General features: G+C 45.3%; 1 protein-coding gene across 1 annotated transcript; it reads right to left on the reverse strand.

Moving 5' to 3' along the window:
- Positions 1-4,574: 4,574 nt before the first annotated feature.
- ALDH8A1 (aldehyde dehydrogenase 8 family member A1) lies at positions 4,575-24,451 on the reverse strand. The gene is made up of 7 exons (XM_054568937.1): positions 24,281-24,451; positions 21,305-21,452; positions 19,836-19,991; positions 18,104-18,253; positions 13,710-13,966; positions 12,392-12,553; positions 4,575-5,954 (listed from the first exon to the last, which is right to left on the reverse strand). The coding sequence occupies exons 1-7, from the start codon at positions 24,416-24,418 to the stop codon at positions 5,502-5,504; spliced, it is 1,464 nt and encodes a 487-aa protein (XP_054424912.1). The 5' UTR covers positions 24,419-24,451; the 3' UTR covers positions 4,575-5,501.
- Between the last annotated feature and the right edge of the window lie 2,088 nt (positions 24,452-26,539).

Below are 26,539 nucleotides of genomic sequence, written 5' to 3' on the forward strand. Positions count from 1 at the left end.
AGTAAAGGGCTGGGCTCTGACACACCCAGGGGTCACAGGCAGCTGCAAGCACTTCCAAAAAAAGGACACCGGATATTCCCAGGAGATAGCCAGCTCAAAGCAAAAAAGGACCCCAGCTTTGGAGTTTGCTTTTCAAAGCCAGAGCTCAGGTTTAGGGGATCATCCAATGTGATGTGGCGAATTTTCCTGGACTGGCCTCTCACCCTCCCTGTGTAGGCAGGAGGGAGAGAATAGGCGCAGTGGGCAGAGGGGTCCCTGGGTGGCCTCTGAGGGCCTCCTGCTGAGCAGACTGGCAGCCCTTGGGGCACAGGAGGACACCTTCCTCCTTTGACCCAGCCTGGGGCAGGTTTCCCAGGTTCTCTCCAACCAGTCTGGGTCTCCCAAGATCTCCGGTGATCTCAGCTCTCTTACGGCAACTGGGGACAGAGTGCTAGAGACCTGGACTACCCTTGGGTAGCATGGAGCACATCTTTCCTCATTCCCACATGTGTGACAAACTTCACTGGAAGGGTTTTTAAATATAAATATTATTATTTATAAAAGGCTGTTCACAACATGTGCAAAAAATAAACTCAAAGCATACCGAGTGATTCAAACGTGTCTCTGTTACATTCAACACCCCCTCTCCCAACTTTAGTTCCACTTCCCAGAAGTAACCGATTTTTAAATAGTCCTGGTTGTAGGTGTTCTACACCAAGGAACTAACCCATACGTGAGCGCTGGTGTTTCTGGCCTCATCCCCTTCAGAAGTGTGAATTCGGTACACTTCCCTACACCTCAGCTGCCTGCATTTCACCTTCCCGTTCTTAGGAGTTACACGACCATTTTAAGATCTCTAGTTTTAAAGTCTCTAATGCTTACATGCATAACTTTAATATGTATAAATCCCTGCTTCTTGATTCATCAGTTTCTACCATTATCAACCCATTCCCTTTTCTTAAGGTGAGCCAAGCAGTTCACTGCCTACAACCTTGGGCCCCCTCCCTTTCCTCTGCCCACCCTGCCAGCTGACGAATACCGTCCTCCAGGCCAATATCCTTTGCACTCTATACCATAATTTTAAGTTGGTTTTCTGAACTTTGTGTATCACGTAACTTAAAAAATGAAAAACCAGTAAGACACATTTATACTATTAAGATTATATAGATATTAATTGCGTAAGAATCGAGTAAGGCCCATAAAGGTGAGAATGAGATTTTATGTTACTAAAAATAGGCATCCAAAAAATGATTAAAAATGGATTCCTTTTACTTACACTTCTTCTATTTTTCTAAGTCATGTCACATTTCGGTTTGCTTCATCTTATCATAACTCTGAACACCTTTAACTTTATTTTAATGGATAGAAGAGACATATATGTTCATTTTTACATATCTATGATTTTTCAGATAATTAAACATATTTTTAAAAATCAACTTCCCTTAATCACGACCTCCTGCTTCCCGTCTTTCATGTAAGCCAGTTGCTTTATAGGCCTGTTTTGCAGCTAACAACTTGACACTTCCTTTCATTTTATTCCTGAGGCAATTTTTCTATTTGTTGCATTACTTTTCCTGCATTACATCCCCAAGTCATACCAGCAAGAATAAATAGGAGGAACTTTCTGAGTCATTAGATGACTTCTTTTCACATTAATTCTTGATTAACAGGGTTCTGGCTAAATTTAGGTTGAAAATCATTTTTACTGAGAATTTTAAAGCCTTGCTCCACTGTCTTCTATCGTCACTATTGTTAACAGAAAGTGTGATGACAATTTTATGCTTTTTATTTTTATTTTTGCAGGTATCCTGTTAATTCTCTCTGCGAGTTTTACACTAGGCATTTTTAAGGTTTCTTTTTAAGATTTTATGTATTTATTTTTAGAGAGAGAGGAAGGGAAGGGGAAAAAGAGGGACAGAAACATTGATGGGTTGCCTCTCTATGCCCTCCCTCAGTCGGGGACCTGGCCTGCAACCCAAGCATGTGCCCTGACTGAGAACCTTGCGACCTTTCGCTTTGCCAGACAGTGCCTGACTCGCTGCGCCATACCAGTCAGAGCTACACTAGGAATTCACTAGGAATTTTTTTTCTTTCAACAGGAGAGTTCTTGGCACATGGTGAATATTTTCCATCTGAAACTCTTTTTTTTTTCAGTTCAGGAGAATTATCTTTTATTATTTATTTCACTATTCACCTATATTCTACCATCTTGGGTTAGTTACATATTAATAGCTTTCTAGGTCTATCCTCCATCTCAACTTCTTCCTGGTAGTTTTCCTTCTTGTCATCCTCTACATTCTGAGCTATTTTCTCAACTTTCTCTTCCATATTACTAATTTAGTTTTCAGCCATACCAATGAGTCAATTCAACTGATTTTTAAAATGCATTTAGGGAACCAATGTTCCATGTTTCAAGGAATCCTTCCTATTCCTTGCTGGAGCCTTCTTCATAGTAGTCTATTCTTCTGTATGAACACACTGTCCTCTCAAATCTCTCTCAGGAGTCTAATTCAGCTTTTAATGCCCTATTTCTTCTTTTTATCTGTTTCTCCCATGGATAGTTGTTCTTCCACACATTTTGGAATTTCTCTTTTACCAAATATTTGATGGTCTTTGACCGATCCCTCATTTTCTTAACAAAAAAACATACTGTGTAAGCACATCTTCTCTATGCAATAGTAAACACCCACATGCCCCTCATCCAGCTTAGAAAGGAAACTTTGTAAATACCATTGAAACTTTTGAGGCCCTTCCCCCACCCCAGATCGTTCGCTTCTGAGCACAGCAAGGCAGCGGCCCCGGCAGCCCCGCAGATGTGGTGGCACCCCCCAGAGGGTCCGGGTCCTGGTGTAGGCACAGACTTAAAGGGCTCTTTCAGCTGATGTGGGACTCAAACAGTACGAGGTGGCTGGGACAGGTAAGGTCTTGGAACTCCATTCGCCCACTTGTATGGGCTAGACATAATGAGGAAAGGTCCAACTGAGCTGCTAAGACATCATAGCCACCGTCTTCCCGGCTGAGGACTGGGATGGTGCTGGCATGACGAGAACAGCATCTGGTCACATGTGTTAATCAGACTGCCTTGTGAGCCTAGGAGGAGCTTCTGCAGGTCCCAAGAGACCCAGGAGTGGGGAAGTGGCATCCCCCCAGAATGTCTGTCATCAGAAAGCAAGACCCTTCACAAGGGAGGGTCCAGAGCCTGAACAGGAAGTGAAAAGAGCAGGGCTGGCTCCAAATCCTTGAGGAAAAGTCGCCCAGGCAGAAGACAAATGTGGTGGGATATGGGTGTCTGGGCACAGGGAGCAATGAGGTTCAGTTGACAGAATTTGGAATCAAGATACGGCTTTCAGACCTGAGAAGTAACCATGACCTTGGGGCAGACCAATCACAAGAATTAAAATGAAGATTCTTAGAGACTGGAGCTGCTGAAATTCCTCCTGCTGATACTCAGAACTGGTCTTAGGTTTAATTAATCAAGATCGAGAGGCCTCAGCTGGGGAAGAGGGGAGGTGAAGAAAGGAGGGGGGAGGGAAAATTGAAGCCAGGAACCAGATAGGATCCAACACAATCACTTGACTTCAAGGGGGCTTATATTTTTCAGCATTTGTGATCAAGCCCACATATCCAAAACCCAATGCAGAATTATAAACATCGATCTGTCTCCCCTACTCATCTCCCCCATATACTATGCAACAAATACCCCAGAACTCCAGGAAGACCTGGTTCCATTTCCAACACTTGTTTTGAGCACATTTATGTGTCACGCAATGTGTTGTGAATTGAGACTTCAGGGTGGATAAACGCCTGCCTTGGCCATCGGTGATTCCTGTCCTGTTGAGGAGGCGGGCATGCAAATGGACCATTCCAGCTAGCGTGGAAAGGGCTGTGCTGCAGGTATCCTTGGGTTGCTTGGCTGAGTGGAGTGGAGCAGAAGAGACGGGGGAAGAGGCAAAGCAGGAGGAGACAAGGAAGGGAGACCCAATGTGATGTGTTCCAAGAACCACAGTACTTGGCTGCTCTTGAGCACAATCCAAGGCAGGTGTGAAAAGGCTAGAGATCATGGCTTTGCAGTCAGAGCCCTGGAGTCAGCCCTCCCTCTGCCTCACAACTTTTGTGCGATTTCGAGCATGCAACTTAATCTCTGTAAACCTCAGCTTCTCCTCTGATATCCAGGGCATCTAGAAAAAAAAAAAAAAAAAGAGCACTGGAAATACCATGATTCCTTAGTATAAGTCCATACTCCTAAGAGGATGGGGAGAAGAAGGAAAAAAGGACAATTCAAAAAGGAGGTATATGCTATAGTGGTTACCAAGATTGCTTAACATTTCTTGCTTTCTTTAGGATTAGTAAATTGTAAGTCTCATTAGGTACACACTAAGAATTGATTAGGCTCCCCAGTACGAATGGATTAAATTCTCATTCTATGTGTCTCCCAAATGGATTAAATTCTCATTCTATGTGACATATAGAATTCTCATTCTATATGTCATTTTGTTTGTGCTTCTACAGATACTTGCCATGCCCGGTGTGTAGTGGAGGTCCCTGAGGAGGGGTGGTGGGAGATTGAGAGACAACACACACAGTTTAAGAAGAAGCGGACACCAGGTGGGGCGTTGTCCTCGGATGGAGAGACAATGACCCTGAACACAGTCTCCACATTTATTTTTTGAAGGCTGGTTAGACAAAGCTCAAAGTTCAAGGGAGTTTTACAGACTTAATGGAGCACTGCGGGCATGGATTGTTCCATTCCCAGGTTATCTACATGATAGAGCTTTCTTCTGCCAAGGTTGCAGTGGTATGCAGCTGAAACTTGCAGTTAACTATTTCCTTCTCAATCCACCCCCTGCCCCCGGGTTCTGGCTGCCATCAGCTGCCAGCTTGCTCTGCCTTGCAGATGCAAACGGTCAAGTGTGGCCTTACCAGGCACTTAACCTGGCTTTTGACGGCAGCCTTCGCTGTCCTCCACAGATACCTTTATTGGGAGCTACCATATATGCCTTCTCTACCAAATTCCATGCTGCATTTATCATTGACATTCATGGTCTCCTTGCATAATGAAGCACAGTCAATTCACAATTAGCCATGCTGCTGGCTACGGGACAGGGATCCTGTTGACAATCTCCCCAAAGGTCGGAAACTATGGTGATTGGTCTCTCTTTGACTTTGCAGATGTTTTTTAAACCATCCATGTGCAAACAAAAAAAAATCTGATTATCTGTGAATTTCCAAGAAGCTGATCAAAATGATTTTTTTAAATCACATGAAAACACAGCACAGGAAGAGCCTGACAATCGTTTGGCTTCCTTTTTGTGTCTTCCTATGCAGAGGTCGCCTTTTCTTTGCCTTCACCTTAAGAATAGACAGCATCTCTTCACTTGCAGGTAAAAACACTAACTACTGGGGATAAGCTAGAGAGAACATCCTGCTGAGGCAAGACCCGGCTCAATCTGATGCCAGTATTTCCATTTGCCAGACTGGACCACTAACTGTTGTAGCCACAACAAATTCTCCAGTGGCCACGGTCAGTGCTTAATGGTGATGGTTTTGATTTCAGTAAAGAATTCATAAGAGTCCTTGGCTCCCTCCCTACCTATGCCAGAACTCTTCATCCCCCCGAAAGGAAGGTTAAGCTCTCTGATGAGCCAGCAGTTGGTCCACACCAAGCCTGATTCCAACTTCTTAGCCACCCGATGGACACGCCCCACATTGCTGGACCACACCGTCGCAGCCAGCCCATATTTAACACTGTTGGCTCTTTTAATCACTTCCTCTTCATTCTCAAACGGGACAACACACGTCACTGGACCAAATATCTCTTCCTTCATGCAGCATGACTCATCCTTAATGTCTGTTATCACAGTGGGAAGCATGAAATAGCCTCCCTGATTCCCCGGGGGGAGGCTCAAAGTATCCACTCCCTCACCGCACACAACACGGGCCCCTTCGGCACGAGCTCTCTTGATGTAACTTCTGACCTGTGTGGGTAAAAACCATGATTAGCAACAACTTACCATTTGCCTTCACACAAAGCAACAAAAAATTCGGTATTTGCAAATCATCCAGGAAAGACGTAGGAGGTCATTGCTGAGAAATCTGAGGTTATCTTATCACTCAGCTGCTAAGACTCAGGGGCAAAAGTGCGCTAACTAGTCACTTGGGCATTCAGCCCTCATATGGAAAAGGAGCAAGTAATTTCTTTAATGTCCAAGTGACAGTCACTCAGATAAGTGCTTGTTTAAAAAGTATTTTATTGTTATTCAGTTACAGTTGTCCCCATTTTGCCGCCATTACTCTCACCTGCCTTACCCACCTCCCGCCTCCCACATTCAATCCTCCCCCACCTTGTCTTTGACCACAGGGCCTTTATACATGCTCCTTCACTTGGCCCTTCCCCTTCTTTTCCCCGTTACTCCTCTCACCTCTCCCCTCTGTCAGATAAGTGCTTTTTATATACTCTTACTTAATTCTCTGCAAAGCCTGTTAGCTAGGTATTCTTATCCCCTTACTTGCTGAAGATATAATTGAGCCTCAGAAAGGGTAAACATTTCATAGAACAGGAAAACTAGAATTCACAGTCAGGCATATTCAATAGTTAAATACACAAAAGAATATTTTCTCACTCTTCGAGGGGCTACGGCCATTGCAGAAAGTGGGGAGTTGAATGGTGTTCAAGATTTAATTAAAGGTCAGGATGCCTTTAACCTACCTCAGCTTCCACAACAAATAATTTCTAATCTCTAGTCTCATTACTGATAGGTAATACAGTATAACTAATTGTAATGGGAAATGAATTAGGCAGTAAGTTAACCCAGTGACTCAGACATAATGACAGGTATTTATTACTACTGGCTGTAGAAATGACTATAACAATTATATACATTTACATATAAAAATATTGGTTAAGTCATAATGATAGATGGTTCTACCTTGGAGTTGTGTTATAAGCATGGGAGAAATAAAAAAATAACAATCCCCAAAATTAAAAGTAGAGAACAAGAGTCAAGTAGCACATCAAAGGCATGGTAAATTTTGAAATGGCCCTTGGATTCCTCCTCATCCTTTGCTGTCTGAGGATTCTGTCCCAGTATGAAATTAGTACTCCATCATAGAACTATAGCCAATACAGAGCTATATGTTTGCCATGGAAAAATAAAAATGGGAATGGTATTTGATTATTCAGTTTGCTTCAATTTGTAGAGCACTTAATAAGTCATGAAGTCAGACTCTTTAAAAATAGAACATTTGGTTCAGCTCTGTATTCCCCTCCGCTCCACCTCCTCCCCTAGCGCGCACAATGATCTCAAAGCTCTCCCAGAAAAACCCTAGACTTGTGTGTGGGTAGAGATTCAAATAGATTCGCACTTCTCTTTCACCCTACTCTCTTGCTCCTTTTGAAACAACCTACACACATCAATCAAAAAATGCCAAAAGCAACATCCTGGACAAAGGAAGTCTAGGCAAGCTCTCCAGGACATTTGTCACAATTCCAACAATTTAAGGAGTGTTCCAGCTTTCCTTTATCACCTAAACACAATTACATCATTGTCTCTTAGAAACTCTTGGGATAATCAAATATGAAGAGACGTGTCAGTTTCAAATAGTGAATTTATCCAAATAGTTAATGTATAAGGTGACTCTTACTCAACTTCATTTACTTTCTAGAGAAGGTATCACTGAATGATAGAATGAGATGTGCAATAGCAGCAGCTCAGGAACTGAGATTTTCAGTAAAATCTGAAAAGAAAATTGTGACTCGTAAGATGCTATACAAGGTGGTAAATTACTATTATAAAACTTCTTTTGAGCAGAGAATACTTAGTGCTTAGTAGCCCAACTGCGTTCAAATTACTCACCAGCTAAGGGATTTTAAATGTTGTGTGCCTCTGTTAAATCATCTGAAAAATAAGATTAACACTGCCACCTATTTATTGAATTAAATAAAGTGTGTAACATTTAGCATAATTCCTGGTACATGGTAAGTCTTTTGCATGTCGGCAGCTGTTGTTGCTGTAGATGAAGATGATAATATAATGCATGATCTGACACTTATGAGCTGAGAGACTTCAGAGGTGTCCCCCACCCTGTGCATCATTTTGTTTAGCTGACAAAGGAGATAGGAAATGGCAAGAGTGGACCTTAGAGCCTGGTCCTGCTCGGGGAGGCACCTGTGGACTTCCTCTGGGTTCCCTGCAGCCTCACTGTAAACACTCAGAAATTCTATCTCACTAGGTACCTGCATCTGTGGGGAGGCAGGTATCAGGCCAGATTCTCCAGCCAGCCAAGTGGGGAAGTATTCGGGAGGGTAAAAAGAAAAAGAAAAAGCAACTCTCTGAAATAGGCCAGGGAGGCTTTCCTTCATCCCTTGAGGACTGTGTCACCTGCAATTTTCTGTGCATCCCTTGCAGTCACTGGGAAGCTGGGAGCTGACAGGCCCACCTAGGAGCATGCTGCATCTCAGTGAATTCCTGAGCCCTTTTCAGTGAAAAAGCAACATTTGTGTGTTCTACTGGGATTCTTCCGTCACTGCATCAGCAGCTCTCGTGACTATCGCACGGACATAGGATGGACACAAAGACCCCAGACTCCACAGGGCTGGTGTGATTTGGAGAAGACACGGACACACTGTGGAAGGGGAGACGAGGAACGCAACGATGGCAGACGGACCTCCCTCGACACACAGCCCCCAAAGCTTCCCAGTGAAAGGCAAGGAAAGGTGTCCACTGCCTCCTGATCCCAGAAGCTTTAGCAGACTGAACTGAAAAGAGTCATAATCCAAAAAGGCCAAGGTGGCGGGAGGAGGGGGAAACCAGCCCCTCCCTTCATACTCTAGCCTCGACTCAGAGGAGAACTAGGTCGCTTGGCAAAACCCGCACGGGGAGCTGGGCTGAGGCAGAGGAGATGGGCCTGGCATTGGGGCCCCCCAGGGCCTTCAGGTGGTGCGTTCTTCCTGTCAGCGCACAGGCGCTAAGGGGACACACGCGTGCTAAAGGAGGCCTCCATTCCCACCTGCCCTCGATATATTCTCAGTCTGGGCAGGTAAGTCTTCAGGGTCCACCAGGACACCCCGTGCATGCCCAGGGATCACTGTCATTAGACCCTAGCCACCAACATACGAGAGAGAATTCATTGGGGCCTTCTCAGTGGAGTCTCTCAAAGACGCCAAGTTTGAGATGTATATTTTACTCTGGAAAAGAAATTTGGAAATTTTATTCTAAAATATTTTGATACTACCACCTGGTAATTTCTCTGTGTCCCTTTTAGGGGGAATTAAAACTACTGAGAGTCACCAAAAACAAAAGTTTGATAATGTGGAGAAGTATGTGCTTTTCAACCAAAATGTGTTACAATTGAAATTTTTTGGTACCTTTGTATAAGCTGATTCTTGAGAAAACAAGAACATTCCGGGGGAAATGTGGACATACAGATAATGTTCCACTTGCCTTTTTACAATAATGCTATAAAAATCTCTAATGAATTTAGAAAATCATCTGATCATATTTTTTTGAAATTCTTTTTTTTTTCCAGAGAATGTTTTTAAAAAATGTTTATTCTCATCTCGATGTGGTGTCTCCTAATTCCATATTGGTAGGACTTTTATTCAGCTCTATTTCTGGTGGTTCTGCATAATGGTTGTTCTGTAGTTTAGTTGTAATTTTCATGTGGTTGTGTGAGGAGGTAAGCTGTGTTTACCAATCCGCCATCTTGAATGGAAGTCTCTATTTTTTGAAATTCTTAGTTGTCTTTTAAGAAGCTGGATTTTCCTAATATTGAGGTATTAAACACCAAATGTTTACCCGAATATTTTTAAGAAACTAGAAGCTAGAATTCTAAAGCTGTCTCTGAAATAAGCAGAAATAACCAATGGAAAGATGAAGAGTTAAGAGTTAAAGGAGAGCCTTAAGCAAAACCTCCAAGGCTTGTATGTGTTTATATGGACATTTTATTGTTGTTATGAGTTAATGACCAGTGAAACCAGATGTTCCCTGCTTGTGTTCAAGAGTTCAAAGAAAATGGAATCCTCAAGTTTGGGGATTATATGGTAACTAGAACACAAGATGTAATATTAATTCAATCATTTATCCAAAAATACCATATACCTCTTATGTGCTGGGTACTTTTTTAGGATCTAAGGGTCTAGCGGTGAGTAAAACTGACCATCAAACTAGCATTCTAGCCAACGAAATAGAGTCAATAAAGGAATAAATTACATATAGTATATGTCAGGTGGTAGTAAGAGTCATGGAGAAAAATAAAGCAGCAAAGAGGTAGAGGAAGTTCTGCGGGGTGTGATGTTATACAAGGTGAGCAGGCAATCGCTTGTTCGGATGGTAACATTTGATCTAAGGAGAGAGCCAAGCAAATCTCTGAAGGAAGAGCATTCCAGGGGGCATGGGCAGCAAGAGCTAAGGCCAAACGGAAGGAGGGGGCTGATATTTTCAAGGAAGAATAGGGAGGCCAGCATGCTGCAGCGGACCAAGGGAAGGCAAAGGAGACAGGGTAACTGGGGACAGTCTCCTGGGTCATTCTAGACTCAGGCTTGACTGTGAGTGAGATGAGGTATGATCCTATATGACATGATGCATCACCCTCAGATGTATCAGATAATCATGAGACTGAAGCAAGGGTTAAAAAGTAACCTGGCTAATCTGGAAACATCACATGGACACAGAACCCTCTCAAAAGGGCAGTGAGCGGGCTCAGCACAACCAGGTTTGAAGCCGTCTCCTTCTGAATACTGTCATCGTCTAACGGACACCTACAAAGTCAGATGCTGGCCTTGATTACTCTTCTGCACTGAACGGAGCCAGGGCTCAATAGAGACAGGTCCTACTGCCCATGTGCGGAAGAGCAGCTCAGATGGCTGAGGCCGCCTGTTGTCGGAGGCCAGAGAGGCCCACAAGGCAGCCTTGGGTAGAGCTCAGGAGGACAGCGAGGCAGGCCACAGGGAGGGCCATCGTGGCCAGACAGGGTCATGCTGAGCGTCAAAACTATTACATGAAAGCCCACAGAAAACTCACATACTTTGATTTGCTTCACTGACCTACCGCCCTCTTTGGGTAAATTAAATAGTGATAACGGCCTACGACAGAAAAAAGTAGTTTCTTTGCTGATTTGATATAAAGAGAACTTGGATCCTCAGGTGAGTAGTGAATTGCAAAGGTCACTTCAGGCTGCACCATACCCCTGAGTCCACTGCAAGTTACTTCTGGAAGTTAACTTTTGTTGCACACGAAGCATTCGGCATGTGTTTGCATTGTTTTCACCAGTTACATGCAGGCGAAGGGTGGGCAGGCACAGAGGCCTAGGGTCCAGAACAGTCAGACAGGAGAGGGCAACGAAGCCTCTTGCATCTGGTGTTTCCTCACTCTATGGGGGGGAGCACCCAAAACTGCAGGTCCCGTGGGCACTCTGGCGGCTGCTGCCTATGCACCTGGGATCTCGCGGGTGAACTTGACTGGAGGAAAACACAGCCATGCTTTAAGTGGGTGACCACAAGCCTCAGCGAGCCCTTGGCGCTGCCCTGCTGATTGCACAGTCCTTTCCAAGTCCATTCTCTCCAATGATCTCCTACCAGGCTGCTCCACACCAACTCCTCCCTCCCGAAACCTCCAACACCTTCCCCTCGCCTCACCTGCTCTGCTAAGAAAGAGGAAAAAAAGAAGATTCCATCAACCTACATTACCTCCCCACCTGTGAGCATCCATGCTTCACAATATGGTGAAGGTCGAAGTTAAAATGGGGTAAGTCCACCAAGTCAGAGCTGTGTTAGGTATGTCTGCAAACTTGCGTAAAAGCTCTGCCCCTTACTGGCTGACTGGTGGAGGCGTATTTGTCCTTGGTGAGCCCTAGTTACTGCAGCTGAACACAAGAGCCTTCTAGTACCTAAATCTATGGCTTATTTTGGGAGGCGCCCCATCAGATAATGAAAAGACCTTAGAGATCTAAATTCCATAAGCCACCCAAGACCATCAATGGCTTCTCCCACGCAGGCCACCTCTAGGCACTCCACCAGCTGCAGACCATACTATTTGGAATGCGTGCCCTGGCACTTATGCAATGCCATCTGCTCTAAGCCAGAGGGGTCCCTTTCCTCTGGGAACATTTACTGACAGACATTCTAGCCACCATTAATCCCCATCATTTTGGCCTTTATGCTTTCAAAATGGCCTTTCTCACTCTTCTGGTGGTAACTCCGTGCTCACTTCTCCAGAGCATTTGTTTTACATCAGAGCTGTTTTAATTCTGGACTATTCATAGCCAACATTTTTAGACTCTGTATCCAGAGACACAATTGTCCAAAAATAAGGCAGTAACTGACAGTATTTCCAAGCGGGGACGTGCGCTAAGCCTCACACTGAGCTTCTCTCCGAGTAAGAGCGCGTTCTGTCACGCGCACGGCAGACTTGCGTACCTTCTCCAAATGTGCTTTACTTATCAGAGCGCCCATGCTGGCCGACGGGTCCGAGGGAATGCCAACTTTCCACGTCCTGGTAGCTGCTACAAACCTCTTTAAAAATTCACTATAGATGCTCTTCTGGACAAAGATCCTGCTGGTGCAGAGGCAGATTTCACCCTGCCAAGAATGACACAGGAGGAAAAGGGCATGGCTGGAGGGCACACTCCACTTTGGGTAGGTCAAGCTGCACTCTGAGCACCTGCTACTATATATATATAAGAAATATAAGCAATAGTTCTTAGAAATATAGTCTGTCTGTATGTATTTCTAAGCCACTTGGTCTAGGAATTTCTGTGAGAAAAATAATCACAATCACAATGATCATGAATATAATTATTGTAAGGAGTGTTTTCCACTCCAAACTCACAAAAATATTATTGGAAGACATTATTAGCGCCATTTCCATAACTTACTGGTACAGAAAGGACATTTCCACAGGTTATACAAATTATCCAGGTTGAGTTAAATAAAGATATAGCTCATTCCACCCATCTTCCTTTCTATGGAAGTTCTAACTCTTTAGCTTAAGTCTTTGTTTTTTGATAAAAGTTTTTAAAGACACCCTTTGGATGAAGGCACCGGTGTTTACGCACACCTGCCCCATCCTTGGCGCTGTCCTGGGCACTGAGGCGAATGTGCTGCACACGCGCAGGCGCACTGGCCCTGTTCAGGAAGCCTACAGGCTAGGCTGTCGGATCCTGCGTCCTTCACCCTTTAGGATGCTATGGACTTGAGGACTCTGATGAGAACTATGGACCCCAGGAAAACATCTGCTACAGCTCCAGGAGATGCAAAGTTGTCCTGAAGTTCATCCATGACTTTAAGGTAAGAAACCAGCTCTAGACTGATTCCAGTACTTGTTTTTATGTTTGAGAATGCACATGGCATGCTGTGGGGAAGAGAATAAGGTTTCCTGGAAGCAGGACATCTAGACAGCAAGGAGAACCTGGGAGCACAGCTCTATGAATACAAGGATGGAGATGCTTGGAGGAGCAAAAATCAATCACTCTGCCCATGGCGGCTCCCTGATAAAAGCTGTGTAGCTCAAGGAAAGGAGCTCACTGAACAGAAGCTGTGACCCAGTAAGATCACAGATTGATGCTTAGATTGAACAGAAGGAATAACGCAAGTTTAACGACTCTTTTTCATTAAAATAGTGTTGAATTAACCTTCTCACTCCTGGCCTTGCCCTTGCTGAAACAGATCCTGCTTGGCAGGGCAGCAGAATTAAAACCAACAACCAACAAGCAAACAGACAACCCAGAGGACATACCTGGTTGGCAAAGCTGGACCTGACGGTGGTGGGGATACACTCCTCCAGGTTGGCATCCTCAAAGATGATGGCAGGGTTCTTGCCCCCCAGCTCCAGAGAGAGCTTCTTACAGTGGGGAGCGCTCAGCTGTGTGATCCGTTCCGCCGTGGGCTGGCTTCCAGTGAAGGAGATGAGGGCCACCTCTGGGTGGGACACCAGGGCCTCGCCTACCCTGGGCCCTGTGCCGAACACAATATTTACCACACCTGGTGGCACACCTGGATGCGAAGCAGTATCGGTTACAGAGATTCTCCTCAGTACGTGGAGGACTTTAGGTTATAGGGAGATTCTCCTTGAAAGTCCAGCAGGTGGGAGTGAACTCTAGTTTACCAGGAAAGCAGGAACAACAGCATCACCTCTGCCCAGCACACATCCTAGGTGGAATTTCTACAGATGCTTTGCCCCATAAAAACACAGGGTACAGTACAACGCTCTACACTAGTCATTCCATAAGACTGGCTAGGCCTTAGGGGCCGAGGATGCGGAGATGCCCTCAGGCTGGTCAAGCCCGGCGGGGAGGAGAGCCCTGCTCCAAGCTGGCATCAGTTCAGCATGAAAACGTTAGTGAAAATGTTGCAAAATCCAGAGAAGAGACTAACTGTCTTGGCCCAGGGAAGTGAGGGAGGACTTCTGCCCAGGAAAGTGAGTTTTGAGTTGAAGGGTCTGTGCCCCATGATAGAGACGCACCATTATACCCTAGAACTGAACTTAGAGTGCCCGGAATACCCAAAAACAGATGCCTTACCTTAGTCTTGTCTATCATCAGACCCTCCCTCCCTGTGTCTCGTGTATGTACGCACTTCTGTGCTTTAGGAGTTTCATGTTTTTACCGATCTACCACTAGAAGGTACACTAGCTAAGGGCAGAGGTAGCATCTGTGGGGTTTTTCTCACTCTCCATTGCATGTGTCCTTGCACACAGCCTAGTTTGCCACATAGAATTCATACCAGGAAATGCTCATTCACATTTAAGGGGCGCTTACTGTGGGTCTGTCATTGCTGTGAGCAACCCACCCCCTGTACACCTCCCAACACCTTTGTTAGGCAGGTAGTATGAACATCCTCACTTTATTAGTGAGAAAATTGAGGCAAAGCGAAGTTAAGCAACAACCAGTGAGAGGCAAAACTGGCTTAGAAGGTCAAGGAACAATTGTTAACCAAATGGATGAATGGATGCTCAGTGCATTTTATGCAAATTAGAAATCCTTCTTGACTTTTGAAAACTTGAAGTGTCCGGGGGAAAAAATCTATGTGCAATTGTGTTGTGTCCTGAAAGTTCTTAGGGTTTGCCTGGAGGTGGCCGAATTTATTCCTTTGTTCCTTCGGGCTTGAAGTGGAGTGAGGGCAGGAACCCTTCCATTCACAAGGATGTTGACCTACTTCTTTGCTCCTAGTATTTTCCCCCACTCCAGGTCAGACGTTCTCTCAACAGAAACTTGCTCTCCTGGAGCAAAATTTTCTCTTCAAAACTATGCTTTTAAAATCTAAGTAATAATTTTACATTGATGACCCATTATCATCCAAAATGCCTTCCCACAGAGCCACAGCCTAGCCTGATCACCTTGAGGGGACAGAGGAGGCTCATCCAGGTGAGCCCACAAAGAGACGGGTGAGAAGTGCCAGTGAATCGTGATGATGTCCGTCAGGGCCTCGCTTCCAATGAAGACACCTCTACACTCAGTGTGCCCCTTTTTAACATCTAGCTTAGGTTGGTTTTCTGGATCATATGTCCCTACTAGCTGAGGGCTGGCTCAGAGCCAGGCACCATGGGAAAGCAGGTAGGCCTGCAGTTGGGGCAAAGAAGATGCTGGGGCGGGGGGAGGTCCTCTCTGTGGCTGATGGGAGAAAAACAAGAACAAGTTTCCCACCATTGGCAAGATGGGGCCCTGCCTCTCCATCAAGTATCGGGCATGCGGATATTTGTCAGATATTTGGATGCAGAGGTGAGGGGCACAAGAAGGTAGCCTTTTGGGTTTTATAAATCCTGAAAGCAAAAAGTGGATCAAATCACTTGTAATGTTTACAGTAGCATTTTAACCAAGGGGGAGAGGAAACATAGGAACACCTCATATTTATCACCACCACATAATGAGCTGGTTTCAGCCGGCACTCACATCTCGATTACGTTTTCTTGAGCTCTGATGCTGTGTTGCCATTTGATCAAGACGTTAATGAAATACTTTTAGGGGTATCTGAACTCTACACATAAGAGATGCTATCTATCAGAGAAGGAAGGCAGTTTAATGGGCAATAACAATACAGTAAAACTCAGGGTAGGTGCTAACAGACAGGAAGGGAACGAAGCCCCTCCAATGCTAGAATGTGGCAGGGTGACAAGAAGAAAAAGCTGAAGCTTACATAGGTCAGAACAAAACCCGCTAGGAAGGGCCCAGCAAACCTCACCAGTGGACACTCCAGAATTGAGAGCAAACAGTTGGTGACCCCAAGGGGAAAAAATGACTATTCTAGGGCTCCAAAGAAGTATTCACTGTGCACTTTTTTAAATGATTTTATTTCAAAGGGAGGTCATGTGTCCAGTCTGTTTGGACACGTGGGACTGGAGGAGCTAGCTCTGTAAACATCCTGAATGTCCCAGGAGGTGACCTCAGCTTTCTTCTCCCTATTCTACTACAAGATTCTCCCACAGCGCTGGGAAGCAGGTCTGTGCAGCTGTGATTCGTGCCTCCCCCAACCCCCGTGGAGAAACTGAGGGCTTAGACCGGTGCAAGTGGCGCATCCCATGCTCAGTGTTTGTTAGAGTAGGAAAGTGTGGCAAAGCCAGCTTGGGGACGGAGCGGGGGGAGGGACCATCTTGGTGTCATAAGCTTAGTCATTCATAAGAAATAAGAGCGATGCTGTGCAAACAGATGGAAACATAAAGTTGTCTTCCAGGCCAGGCTGGGGACTCTATGACTGGGGAGAGCGGTTAGGGAAGAGAAGTCATCCTGAGTGAAGAGGGGGCTGAGTTCAGAAGACAGTGGTCTGGAACTCAGACGGGCAGCACCCTCCGGCCTGCATTGAGCCCTCCTGGCCTGGGCCAAAGCAGAGCGCACGCTCTCCTCCTGGGTCACCAAGGAATCTACCCACAGTCATAAGGCAGGGAGGAAATGCCACGGACCTCTGCGGACACTACAGACTCAATTTTGTACAGACTGGGGTTAGCACATGGTCCCTTGTGCAAGGGAGCGATGCTACAGTCTGGAACATGAGAGAGGGAGGCGCATTCCTATGGACACCCTGCAGAGGCCTGGAGCGTCCACAGAAGCCATCCACCGAGGAGCAGAGGCCTCCTTCCCCTGAGGACACCAGGGAAGTGCGCAGCCAAACCAGGGTCAGGGCGACCAGTGCTCTGCCCTAAACAGGCACGGTTTAACCTGCCATTTAAATCTTAGCGAACTGGCTCAAATTTTCTGGAAGCCTATGTGTATCTTTTGCTTTGAGAGAAAAGGTATGGGGGGTGGGGGGGAGAGAGAGAGAGGCTCTTCCCAGTGGACAGGGGAGCAGGTGGGAGAGGGGTCAGCAGTGTCTTCTCTGTGGGCTTAAGGAAGCGGGCACAGCAGAGACCAGCAGAGCTGGAAGACAGCCCCTTCCCAGCAGCGGACGCCCCTGCCCCTGCATCCTTGCCACCCAGGCCCTGGAAATAGGCGCTGAGGGCCCTAAGGGCAGAGTATTTCTCATGGGGCACAGGACAGGCCTCCCGCCTGTTTCCTTCCAACCCTGGTGCAGTGTCAGGCTGAACATTGCGGAACTAAACCAGGAACACATCGTGCATGTGGCCATTACAATATCAGAAAGAGGACAAGAAGCTAGATTATATCAGTGCCTGCGTAGTGACTCCAAAAGCAGGGAAGACTGAGAAATACATTTCGAATCTCTCGAAAATGGGCTCTTTTTCTCAGGTGTCCTATGCCTATACAAACCAGAGAAGTGCCTAGTAATATCCTTATTTTCAGCAAGATTAAGTCATGGTTCCAACGTAAGCTTTAAATTGACTATCACAGACGCCCTCCCGAGCAGGCTGCTGTCTGGTTCTCAGGGCTCCCTGGGCTGGGATGGGTCCCATCCCTGCCCTGGGCTCACCGCTGCGCGGCAACCCCTGCCGGGAGGGCCGGCCCTGCAACATCACCTTCTGAGGTTGAACAGAGGAAGCCCTGCGAGCAAACCCCACGAATGAAGGGGGTTTCTCAGGAAAGGAACAGGGAGACACAAACCGAAGATGCCAATGGGATCTGTTTTGCTGCTGAGCTGATTTCTTTCCGAAATGACTTTTCAAATGTCAGGGACCCTCGGGGGCTGAAGCCTATGAAACGTAGAGTCCCAAAGCTGATCCTCGCTCAGTCTCGAACGCCTTATTACCTGCTTTCTCCAGGAATTTGCACATCATCCACGCGGTCACTGAAGTCAGTTCGCTGGGCTTGGCTATCACCGTATTGCCAGCAGCGATGGCAGGAGCGATCTTCCAGGTCAGCAGGTAGAGCGGCAAATTCCAGGGACTGATCAGGCCGGCTAACAGAGAGCAGAGAGGCATTGGCAACAATCGCGGGGCGCTCAAGCAGACCGCCCCAACAGGGTTTACTAATGCGGAACTTCGTCACGCTTCATGAAACTATAGCTCCTAAAACCCCACGCTTTGCTTATTCTAGCCTGCTTCCAGGAAGTCATCCAAAGTGTATTAGAAACAGCTTCCGCCTTTTAAAACTATAAATGCATACAGTTCAGTCTTGATGAATGACAATTATATTTATGAACAACAGTAAGTTTCAAGGCTAAAAGGCTGTCACCTGTCACTAAACAGTTCCATAATGTGATGAGTTTTGAGATTTATGGACTTATCCTTACATGTGTTTACACCTCTTCCTCCTCATCATTAAACTGTGCAGCTACTATTTGTTAAAAGTTTCTTCATCTCTGCATCTAAAGTTATGGATTGAGACAGAGAATCCCAAGCTTTTAAGAATTATTTGTAAAATAAGAACAAATAGTTCTGAGATGGTGAAATCCGTTTAGGCTAGCTAGAGTATTTCTGCATAAAAAAAGTTATCTCTGGGATCTCATCTGTATCCTGGTTAGACAGGTTTTCTGGATAAGTAACAGAAACAACAACTAGAATGTGTCTTCATGTAATAGTAAAAGCCATCCACCTTCCCAACCATGAAACATGTAAAAATAAAAACTTACATTATGAATACATAACTAGATTCACCTTATTTTATAATCTGCCTTCAACTCTGTGCTAAAAAGGTAAACGTACTTTATATTATTAAATTTCCCCTTGAAAAATCTTTTCTTTAGGGGATAACAATATTTTTGCAACGTAATATATCAGCGTACTTCTCAGGAGGATGCCTGAGTTTTTCATAATGCCTTGAAAATACTACTTCTGAAGGGTTCAAATGATCAAAGTGGTGAACTGTCTGAATTAACTTTTATTCCTTCATCCTATCGTAAGATGTAACTAGTAAAATATGCACAGTTAGGGGAGGTGGGGGTGGGTTTCAGGGGAACTCATGACATCTAGTGGATATTTTGAGTCACTGCCGATGTTTATGGGTCCTCAAAGGGCAGGAAGCAAAGAAATGAAAAGGGAAAGCAGATAATTCAGTCAAGGCTTATTTACCACTGTTCTAAGGGTTCTATACTTATTAATTTATTTACTTCATAAACAAATATAAAAAGACAAGATTAAACTATTCTCCCAGTGTTTCAGATAAGAATACTGAAGCATGCGGAGGTTATGTAACTTGCCCCCCATGTGTCCAGAATCCATGCCCTTAACCACAACACTTCCCAGAATTAGACTACTTTTTTTTTAATTGCTAAGGGAAAATACTAGCTCCCGAGTTTACTCTCAACACCATTCTTTTCCCTGTGATTTCCCAAGAACAATCTTCCAGGATTAAGTAGGGAATTTCACACAAAGAAAACGAACTAGAAATCAATTTTAAGGCCAATTATGTGTCAGTCAAAGTAGAAGAAATCAGTTCCTTGCTTTTCCTTAGTCTGTTCCTTTAGTTCAATTCTATGGAACTGACCGAGCATCTATCTCTATGTGCAATCGTGGTCCAGCCCTTCACGGAACAGCACCTACCGATCCCCACGGGGGTCCGCACAGTATAGTGCAGGCAGCCCAAGTGGTCCATCTGGGTGCACTCTGTCGTGTGGTGGAGGATGGAGGAGGCAAAGAACCGGAAGTTGTATACAGACCGTGGAATGTCTATGGTTCTTGCCATTGTTATGGTTTTCCCTGAAAGAAGCCAACGACAGAAAGCAATCAGTGGATCTCACCGTGGACAGCGGAGACACTATCACACTGAAGTCACCTCCAGTCCTTCCGGCCTGGGACGGACATTCATTGAATATACAAAACGATGAGAAGGGTTTGATAACACCGTGTGATAATTAGACAGGACGTTACAAGAGGTTATAAGATGAGGCGGGAGGTTAAGGTAGAGTCCAGTGGTGTTTGCTTTGCGCACCGAGCGATTCATAGCCGACATCACGAATCCGCCAGATGCTGCCACTTCACCCACACCAGCGCTGTCTTCTCAAAATCGCGAGCTTTGGACATGCTACAGAGGGGTTGGGATCGGGGGTGGAAAGACAGCTGTATTTGCACATCGCAGAAAACCACTTTGGTAAACACGTGATGAATATTAAATGCCCCCCAATACATGGGGGAGGCATTAAGACAGACACGTGGCAGAACAACAATGGGGACCCCGGACACAGGACACCGTGTGGCACTGGATGACCCATCGGTGCCCCACACACATCTAGCTCCTGGACTGAACAAAAGAAAAACTTAAGCTGACCTGGCCTGTTACTTAATAACCCTGAGACCCGCAGGGACACTGCAGCGTCAGCAGCTCCAGCAGTAAACATGTTCCTCTTGAGAGCTGGGGACCGCAGAGCGGGGTGTGGGGGCGGTCACGCTGCTTCCTAAGTTCGGCTGGTTTCCATCAGGCATACAATTTTAAACAGTCTTGGCTTTTCCTAACAGATATTATTGCGAGGATTTACAGACATTCACTCCATTACCCTAACTTCTGGGAAGCAGTTTTCAAAAACTGGGAAATTGTGTTGGAAGCAGAATGGTGGTATCTCAGCGACCTCAGTTAAAGCGGCTGTGCAACTGCTCGGCAAATTATCTTTGCTTTGAAATTCGCCACTTAGAAGTGGTGAAAGATCGCAGAGTCAACCCTAGCTCTTCCTCCCTCTGCAGATCCGTGCCGCTAGACGTACACCTTTGCCGCTGCTTCCGCCAAACAGAGTATATTGATTGACTCTTGAACTCGGTTTTCGCAGGGACTCGCTTTGACCACGCAGCCTTCAGAGGCCTTGGCAATCTTTGTGGCCAAGTCTCCTGCTGCCTGACAAGCAAGCCTGCTCCCTGGTGGTCACATGCAGAAAGCGCCCAGCTCTATCCAGTAGGATTAAGAGGTAAGAGCTCCTCTGATAAACGGGAAGGAGCAGATGAACCCCAGCATCTGAGTGCTGGATTGTGCTTTCCACAAAGCATCCAGGGAGAGAGAGCTCCGCGGATGCGCCGGCTCTCACCTTGGTCCTTGGACTCGGCCTGAGCCAGCTCCTCCAGGGACTCTTCCAGCAGGTCGGCCAGCCGGTGCAGCACCTGCGAGCGCTCCTGCGGGCTGCGGGACGCCCAGCCGGGGAAGGCGGCTCTGGCGGCCTCCACCGCAGCCTCTACCTTCGAGGAGCAAACGGAAGAGGGTCGGAGAGGGTCGCTGTAAAACTGTCGCTCCCCAGGGGTGGCGTGAATTCGGAATCCATGCCAGCCATTTTTTTTTTTCTGCCTAATTTCAAATTTTCAACACTTTGCCAGCGCTGACTTCCCCACAAGGGGGCTGTGTTCGTGACCAGCAAAGCAGGGGGCACCACAAAACCAAAAATGCTCCACTTGGACCAACCTATCCAGAATGTGCAGTCAGATAATTATAGAAAGGAGCTATTTGAATTTTAACAGATGGACATTTTCAGTCATTTCAAAATACAGACTTTTAAACATATCATATGAGAGAGGGAACTTAGTTGAGATGCATAGAATCTCTGAGCTCTTCATCCCGCGTTGATGTATCAGATAAAGTCTAGTTTTGTTTGAAATCACTGTCATCCCACATGGAATGACCGGTCATACTGATCATTTACTGACTAATTTTTATATATAAGGGAATATGCTAAATGCTTTACACACATTATTTCATTTAACCGCTTTAATTCTGTAACATGAATATTGCTTTGCCCACTTACGGATGACAAAAACAGAACTCAGAGAACTCAAGCAACTTGCCAGAGGTCACCCAGCCAATAACTGGCAGAATCAGGATTCAAACCCAGATCTTTGTGGCTGCCAAGACCGCGGCTGGCCTGCTCTGGCACAACCACAGTCCCTACCCCCTGCTCCCGGACTGTCCGCCCAATGGAAGAGGCCTCTGTTGGAGAGAAGGGTCTTTGTGGCTAAACAGTGAGCCTGGGGACCTGGTTATAGAGCTACAGCCAAAAGGAAATAACTATGGGAAGGTATGTGCAAGGCCAACTAATGAAGGCAGAATAAATTTTTAGGTCATTTGTCCCTCTCCTCTCTTAGGCCATGCCTAAGTAGTGCCTTTTCTAGAGAGAGCAAATCCACAGACTGGGCTCCACCCTATTCTCTCTCACATGCATGACAAACAGTCCTAATCACAGCCTTTTTCCACCCCTGGGCCCACAGGCTCGGCCCCAGAATCCTCTTCCACAGGCTTCACAGGCAGCCACAGCGTGTTTCTCATCCCCTGTGACCTGCTGATTCAGCCTCCAGGGCTTATGCTAGCTAGCCCTCTTATGCAAAATCTTATTTACACATCTCTCCTGTTTTCTTTATGAAAAAAAAAAGTACAGAAACCTAATTACCCTATGGTTGTTAGTGTACATTCTACTCTTCCTACAGCTATTGAGGTAAAAACCTAATCTTCCTACAGTTATCAATGTAAAATCTAATCATTTTGATAAGCAAAACACTCAATTCCAGTCATAATTCCTAAATTTTTATGCCATATATCTTATGTCAATTTAATATAGAATATACTTTAATCTCCTATACAATATTACCATATTATACACAAATATATATAATATCAGCAAGAGATAATACTTAGAACACTTTCTATATGCCAGACTCTAAAGCTTTTACCTAAATCAGTCCATTTAATCCCCAGAACAACACTATGAAGTAGACGTGATTATCCCCACTTCAGAGACAACAGACTGAGGCACAGCAGGTTCAGCTGTGGGTCAAGACCACAGATACTAAGGGTGCAGGTGATCCTTTGAGCCAGGCTAACTCTAGTCTGTGCTTTGAAGCTCTGATGCAAATGCTACCATAACACAAGTGTGTTTCTGTGTGTGAGAGAGACTATGGACTGAAGCCTAAGCATCAGAGATCAGAGTGCTAGCATACTGTCCTCTGAGAAATACGGATGAGGACAGAGCGTAACTTGTAGGTTATCACTCGTATGTGAAACAACTTATATTAAGGAGCATAATGTATGCAAAGCCTGTAACAAAAACTAAATAAATGGGAACCACTGTGAGCAGTGCCAGCAGTATTTCTGTGAGTGACCTTTGGAGAAATGGGGCAAGTAGTTTGTACAGTGACCATATTTCTCAATCCCAGGAAAAAATAGGATTTATGGGATTAAATAGAATATTTGCAAGTTACATTGCTAGGGAATCCAAAACATTTTGAGTTATGAATGCACTAGCACATGCATTCATAACTCAAAAATGCATAAGCCGTTAGCTGCAAAAAATATTTCAACCAAATTTGTCATATTTTTCAGTTTTAACTTCACTGTGGGAAACACTCTGAGATAAGGAGGGTTGGAAAACACAAAGATTGATTTCTGACATCTATCCAATATCATCTAAAACAAACAAAAGTGTGGGTACAGTTTAACCAACATTGGTCAATATTTGCAACCTTTAATCCACAAGGCAAGGTTCTTGATAATGCAAGACAGATTTAAACTATTATTAAAACAGAAAAAAATAACAGCCAGTCCTCCACCCAAAATAAACTTGTATATTCTGCTTCATTATATGTTTAAGGCTACAATTATCTTTTAAATAATCTAGTTCCTCTCACTTTCAAAAAATTAATTAAAATGCATTAGGCATTAGATGACTTTACATACATCAGCCACATTTATCACCCCAGATATATTTACATGCTCAGTGCAGTAACTAATAACTAATAAAATGTATTTCAAATATTTTACAAAACTCTTCAAATACAATTAATATATTACTAAAAAAATTTTAATGTATGTGACATAAGCACTCATTGAGTAAGAAAAAGGATGTTGTTAAATTTAAGTTTCTGTCCAGTTACAAAGCAATCCTTCCCTGGACTAAAATCTGCCTTCTGCTCATACTTAACATGTCTACACCTTTTCCCAGCCCCACTTTAGAAAATTAAGTGACACATAATTCACCAACACAAGAAGACCATTTCAGTCTCCTGAACATGAACATACTCACCTCTTCTTCTCCACTGTTTGGCACTCTGCAATACACTTCCCCTGTAGATGGGTCATAAGAGTCTAAATACGAGTCGCAAGGTAAAAATTTCCCATTTATGAAGTTTTCCAGCATCAGAAGTCTCTTTGTTCCAGCCATAGTGAGAGAGCTCCTGACAAACTCCTGACGTTCCCCTAGATAATCGTGCAGTGAGGTTATCCCTGCCTTTTCCCTGCTCCTGAGTCAGTCTCCTCCTCATTTCCAGCCCTGAGGTCTTCATTTGCCAGTCAGTGAAAGGGGGAGGTGACCTGACACTCTGAGAGTGTGCCAGTCTCCAAAGTTTGAATGAGGACAGTCCTCAAGTATTTCACAGACTTCCAGTACATTATGAGACGTGGACAATATGGTAAATGATATCAGCTTATGTGTTCTGTTCATGTGTGCCATTGAGGGGCATGTATGAGATCGTGGCTGCTTAATTTGGCTGTTTGGATTTGCAGACAATAAAAACCCCGTCAGATATGGATAACCAAGCACTTTATTAAGCAAGAGCAAAGCCAAATCAAGAATCAAGAGCATAGATCACCAGACAGGAATTCACCAACACCCGAACATAGATGCTGGGGAATCCTGGAGGCAGCATTCAGGGTCCGACTGGGAAAGTCCTGAGCGAAGCACCCTCCTCTCGGGTGGAATTCCAATTAAATGTTTTAGACAAAAGTGGCTACACACCAAGAGCCTTAGGTGACTTAGCCAACCAACAGGTCCCTCTGAGAGAAGGACCAGTTCTCCCTGAAGGGAGTTAAATGTTTAAAGTACTATCCTCCCCAGGGAGAAGGCCCAGTTCACCCTGGGAGAGAGCATGCCTACACTTCATTACCATAACAGCTCTGGCATAAACAGGGAAGATTCTCCATGTCCCTTTAACCCATCGTTGTGGTCCTTTAAAATCCTCAGAAAGCACCCTGGCTGTGTGGCTCAGTGGACTGAATGTTGGCCCGCAGGCTAGAGGGTCACCTTTTTGATTCCTGGTCAAGGCACAGGCCTGGGTTGCGGGCCAGGTCCCCAGCTAGGGGCATGCAAGGGGCAACCGATCAACGTATCTCTCCTGTTTCTCTTCCCCTTCTTTATTCCTCCCTTCCCATCCCTCTAAAATAAATAAAATCTCTTAAAAAATAAATACAAATAAAGTTGTTTGAAGGCTCTGCGTGTATCATGTTGTTGGGAACCGTCCCGCCTGGTTTCAGGGACTGTAGCCTTGCTGACAGGCGAGAAGGCCCCAAGGCTGGAGCTGAGCAAGGAGGCCTTGGGAAAGTAGGCCACTGAGGGACAAAACCTGTCCCCCTGGCATGGGCACAGCCCCTGCCTCCCTCACATCAGTCTGCTTGGTTCCAGAGGACGGCTGGTGAGTCAATGATAGATGGGTAAGATCCCTTGATGCCAGGGACAACCTAAGACAGGCACAGTTGCATAGGGGCCATCAGGAAAGGAATTAGGGGACACAGAGAAGGGAAAAAGACCCTCACCCCCCAGCTTTGTCATGGCCGGAGTCCTCATTCTCTCTGACAGAAGTCTCCTCATCTCTTGGCTGCTCTGCTCCCTACTGCTGACCCAGGTTTGAAGCAATGCTAGAGACAAGCGCAGTCCAAAACCGATCAGGTGGTTCCCAGGGGCAATGAGGCCTGGAAAAGGAATGCATTAAGTACTATGAAACCTGCTTTGCTAAGAATGCCCTCGAGTTAATGAGTACTAGTGTTTGAGGTCCAAGCATAGGATATGTTTATTTTCCCAGGTTTGAAGGCCGAATGGATGTCACTCTGTCTACCAGACCCTGACTCAGAAAGACTCTTGTAATACCTTTACTGTTATTCTTAAACCATATCTCCTTCCTTTAATCATTACTGTTCAACATTGATTAATGAGATTTACGTGCATGCTATGCATCCCTATACAAGCTAAACTCAATAAAAGCCCAAGGAGAAAGGTGCTCACGGCTCTTCTCCTCTGAGAGATCAGACAGCCTTTCCTCCCCAAGCAGATCTTGCGTTGGGCATTTTCATCTCATCTGCGACGCTGGGGGACACCACGGGACAGAGCTCCCGCTTCATCATGCTATTGGGCTCACACTGTAAACTGTACATTGTGCCAGGCCCTGACGCAGGTGCTTTCCATGTATTTACTCATTTATTCCACACAACGCTCTTCTATAAAATGTCATCACCTCCCCAATTTTGTAGAAGAAACTGAGCCTCAGAGATGTTCATTTGTCCACGACTGCAT

Source organism: Pteronotus mesoamericanus, unplaced genomic scaffold (assembly GCF_021234165.1).
Source record: "Pteronotus mesoamericanus isolate MK-2021 breed Mesoamerican mustached bat unplaced genomic scaffold, CSHL_Meso_final contig_20, whole genome shotgun sequence".
Classification (NCBI taxonomy): domain Eukaryota; kingdom Metazoa; phylum Chordata; class Mammalia; order Chiroptera; family Mormoopidae; genus Pteronotus; species Pteronotus mesoamericanus.

What these genes read in the sequence shown, in the direction of transcription:
- ALDH8A1 (XM_054568937.1), bottom strand. Translation starts at nt 24,418, where the DNA reads ATGGCTGGAACAAAGAGACTTCTGATGCTGGAAAACTTCATAAATGGG. An exon ending in CAAATTCCTGGAGAAAGCAG is followed by an intron (nt 13,967 to 18,103) that starts GTAATAAGGCGT and finishes CTTCGCATCCAG; the next exon opens with GTGTGCCACCAGGTGTGGTA. An exon ending in GGTCCAGCTTTGCCAACCAG is followed by an intron (nt 12,554 to 13,709) that starts GTATGTCCTCTG and finishes CATTCTTGGCAG; the next exon opens with GGTGAAATCTGCCTCTGCAC.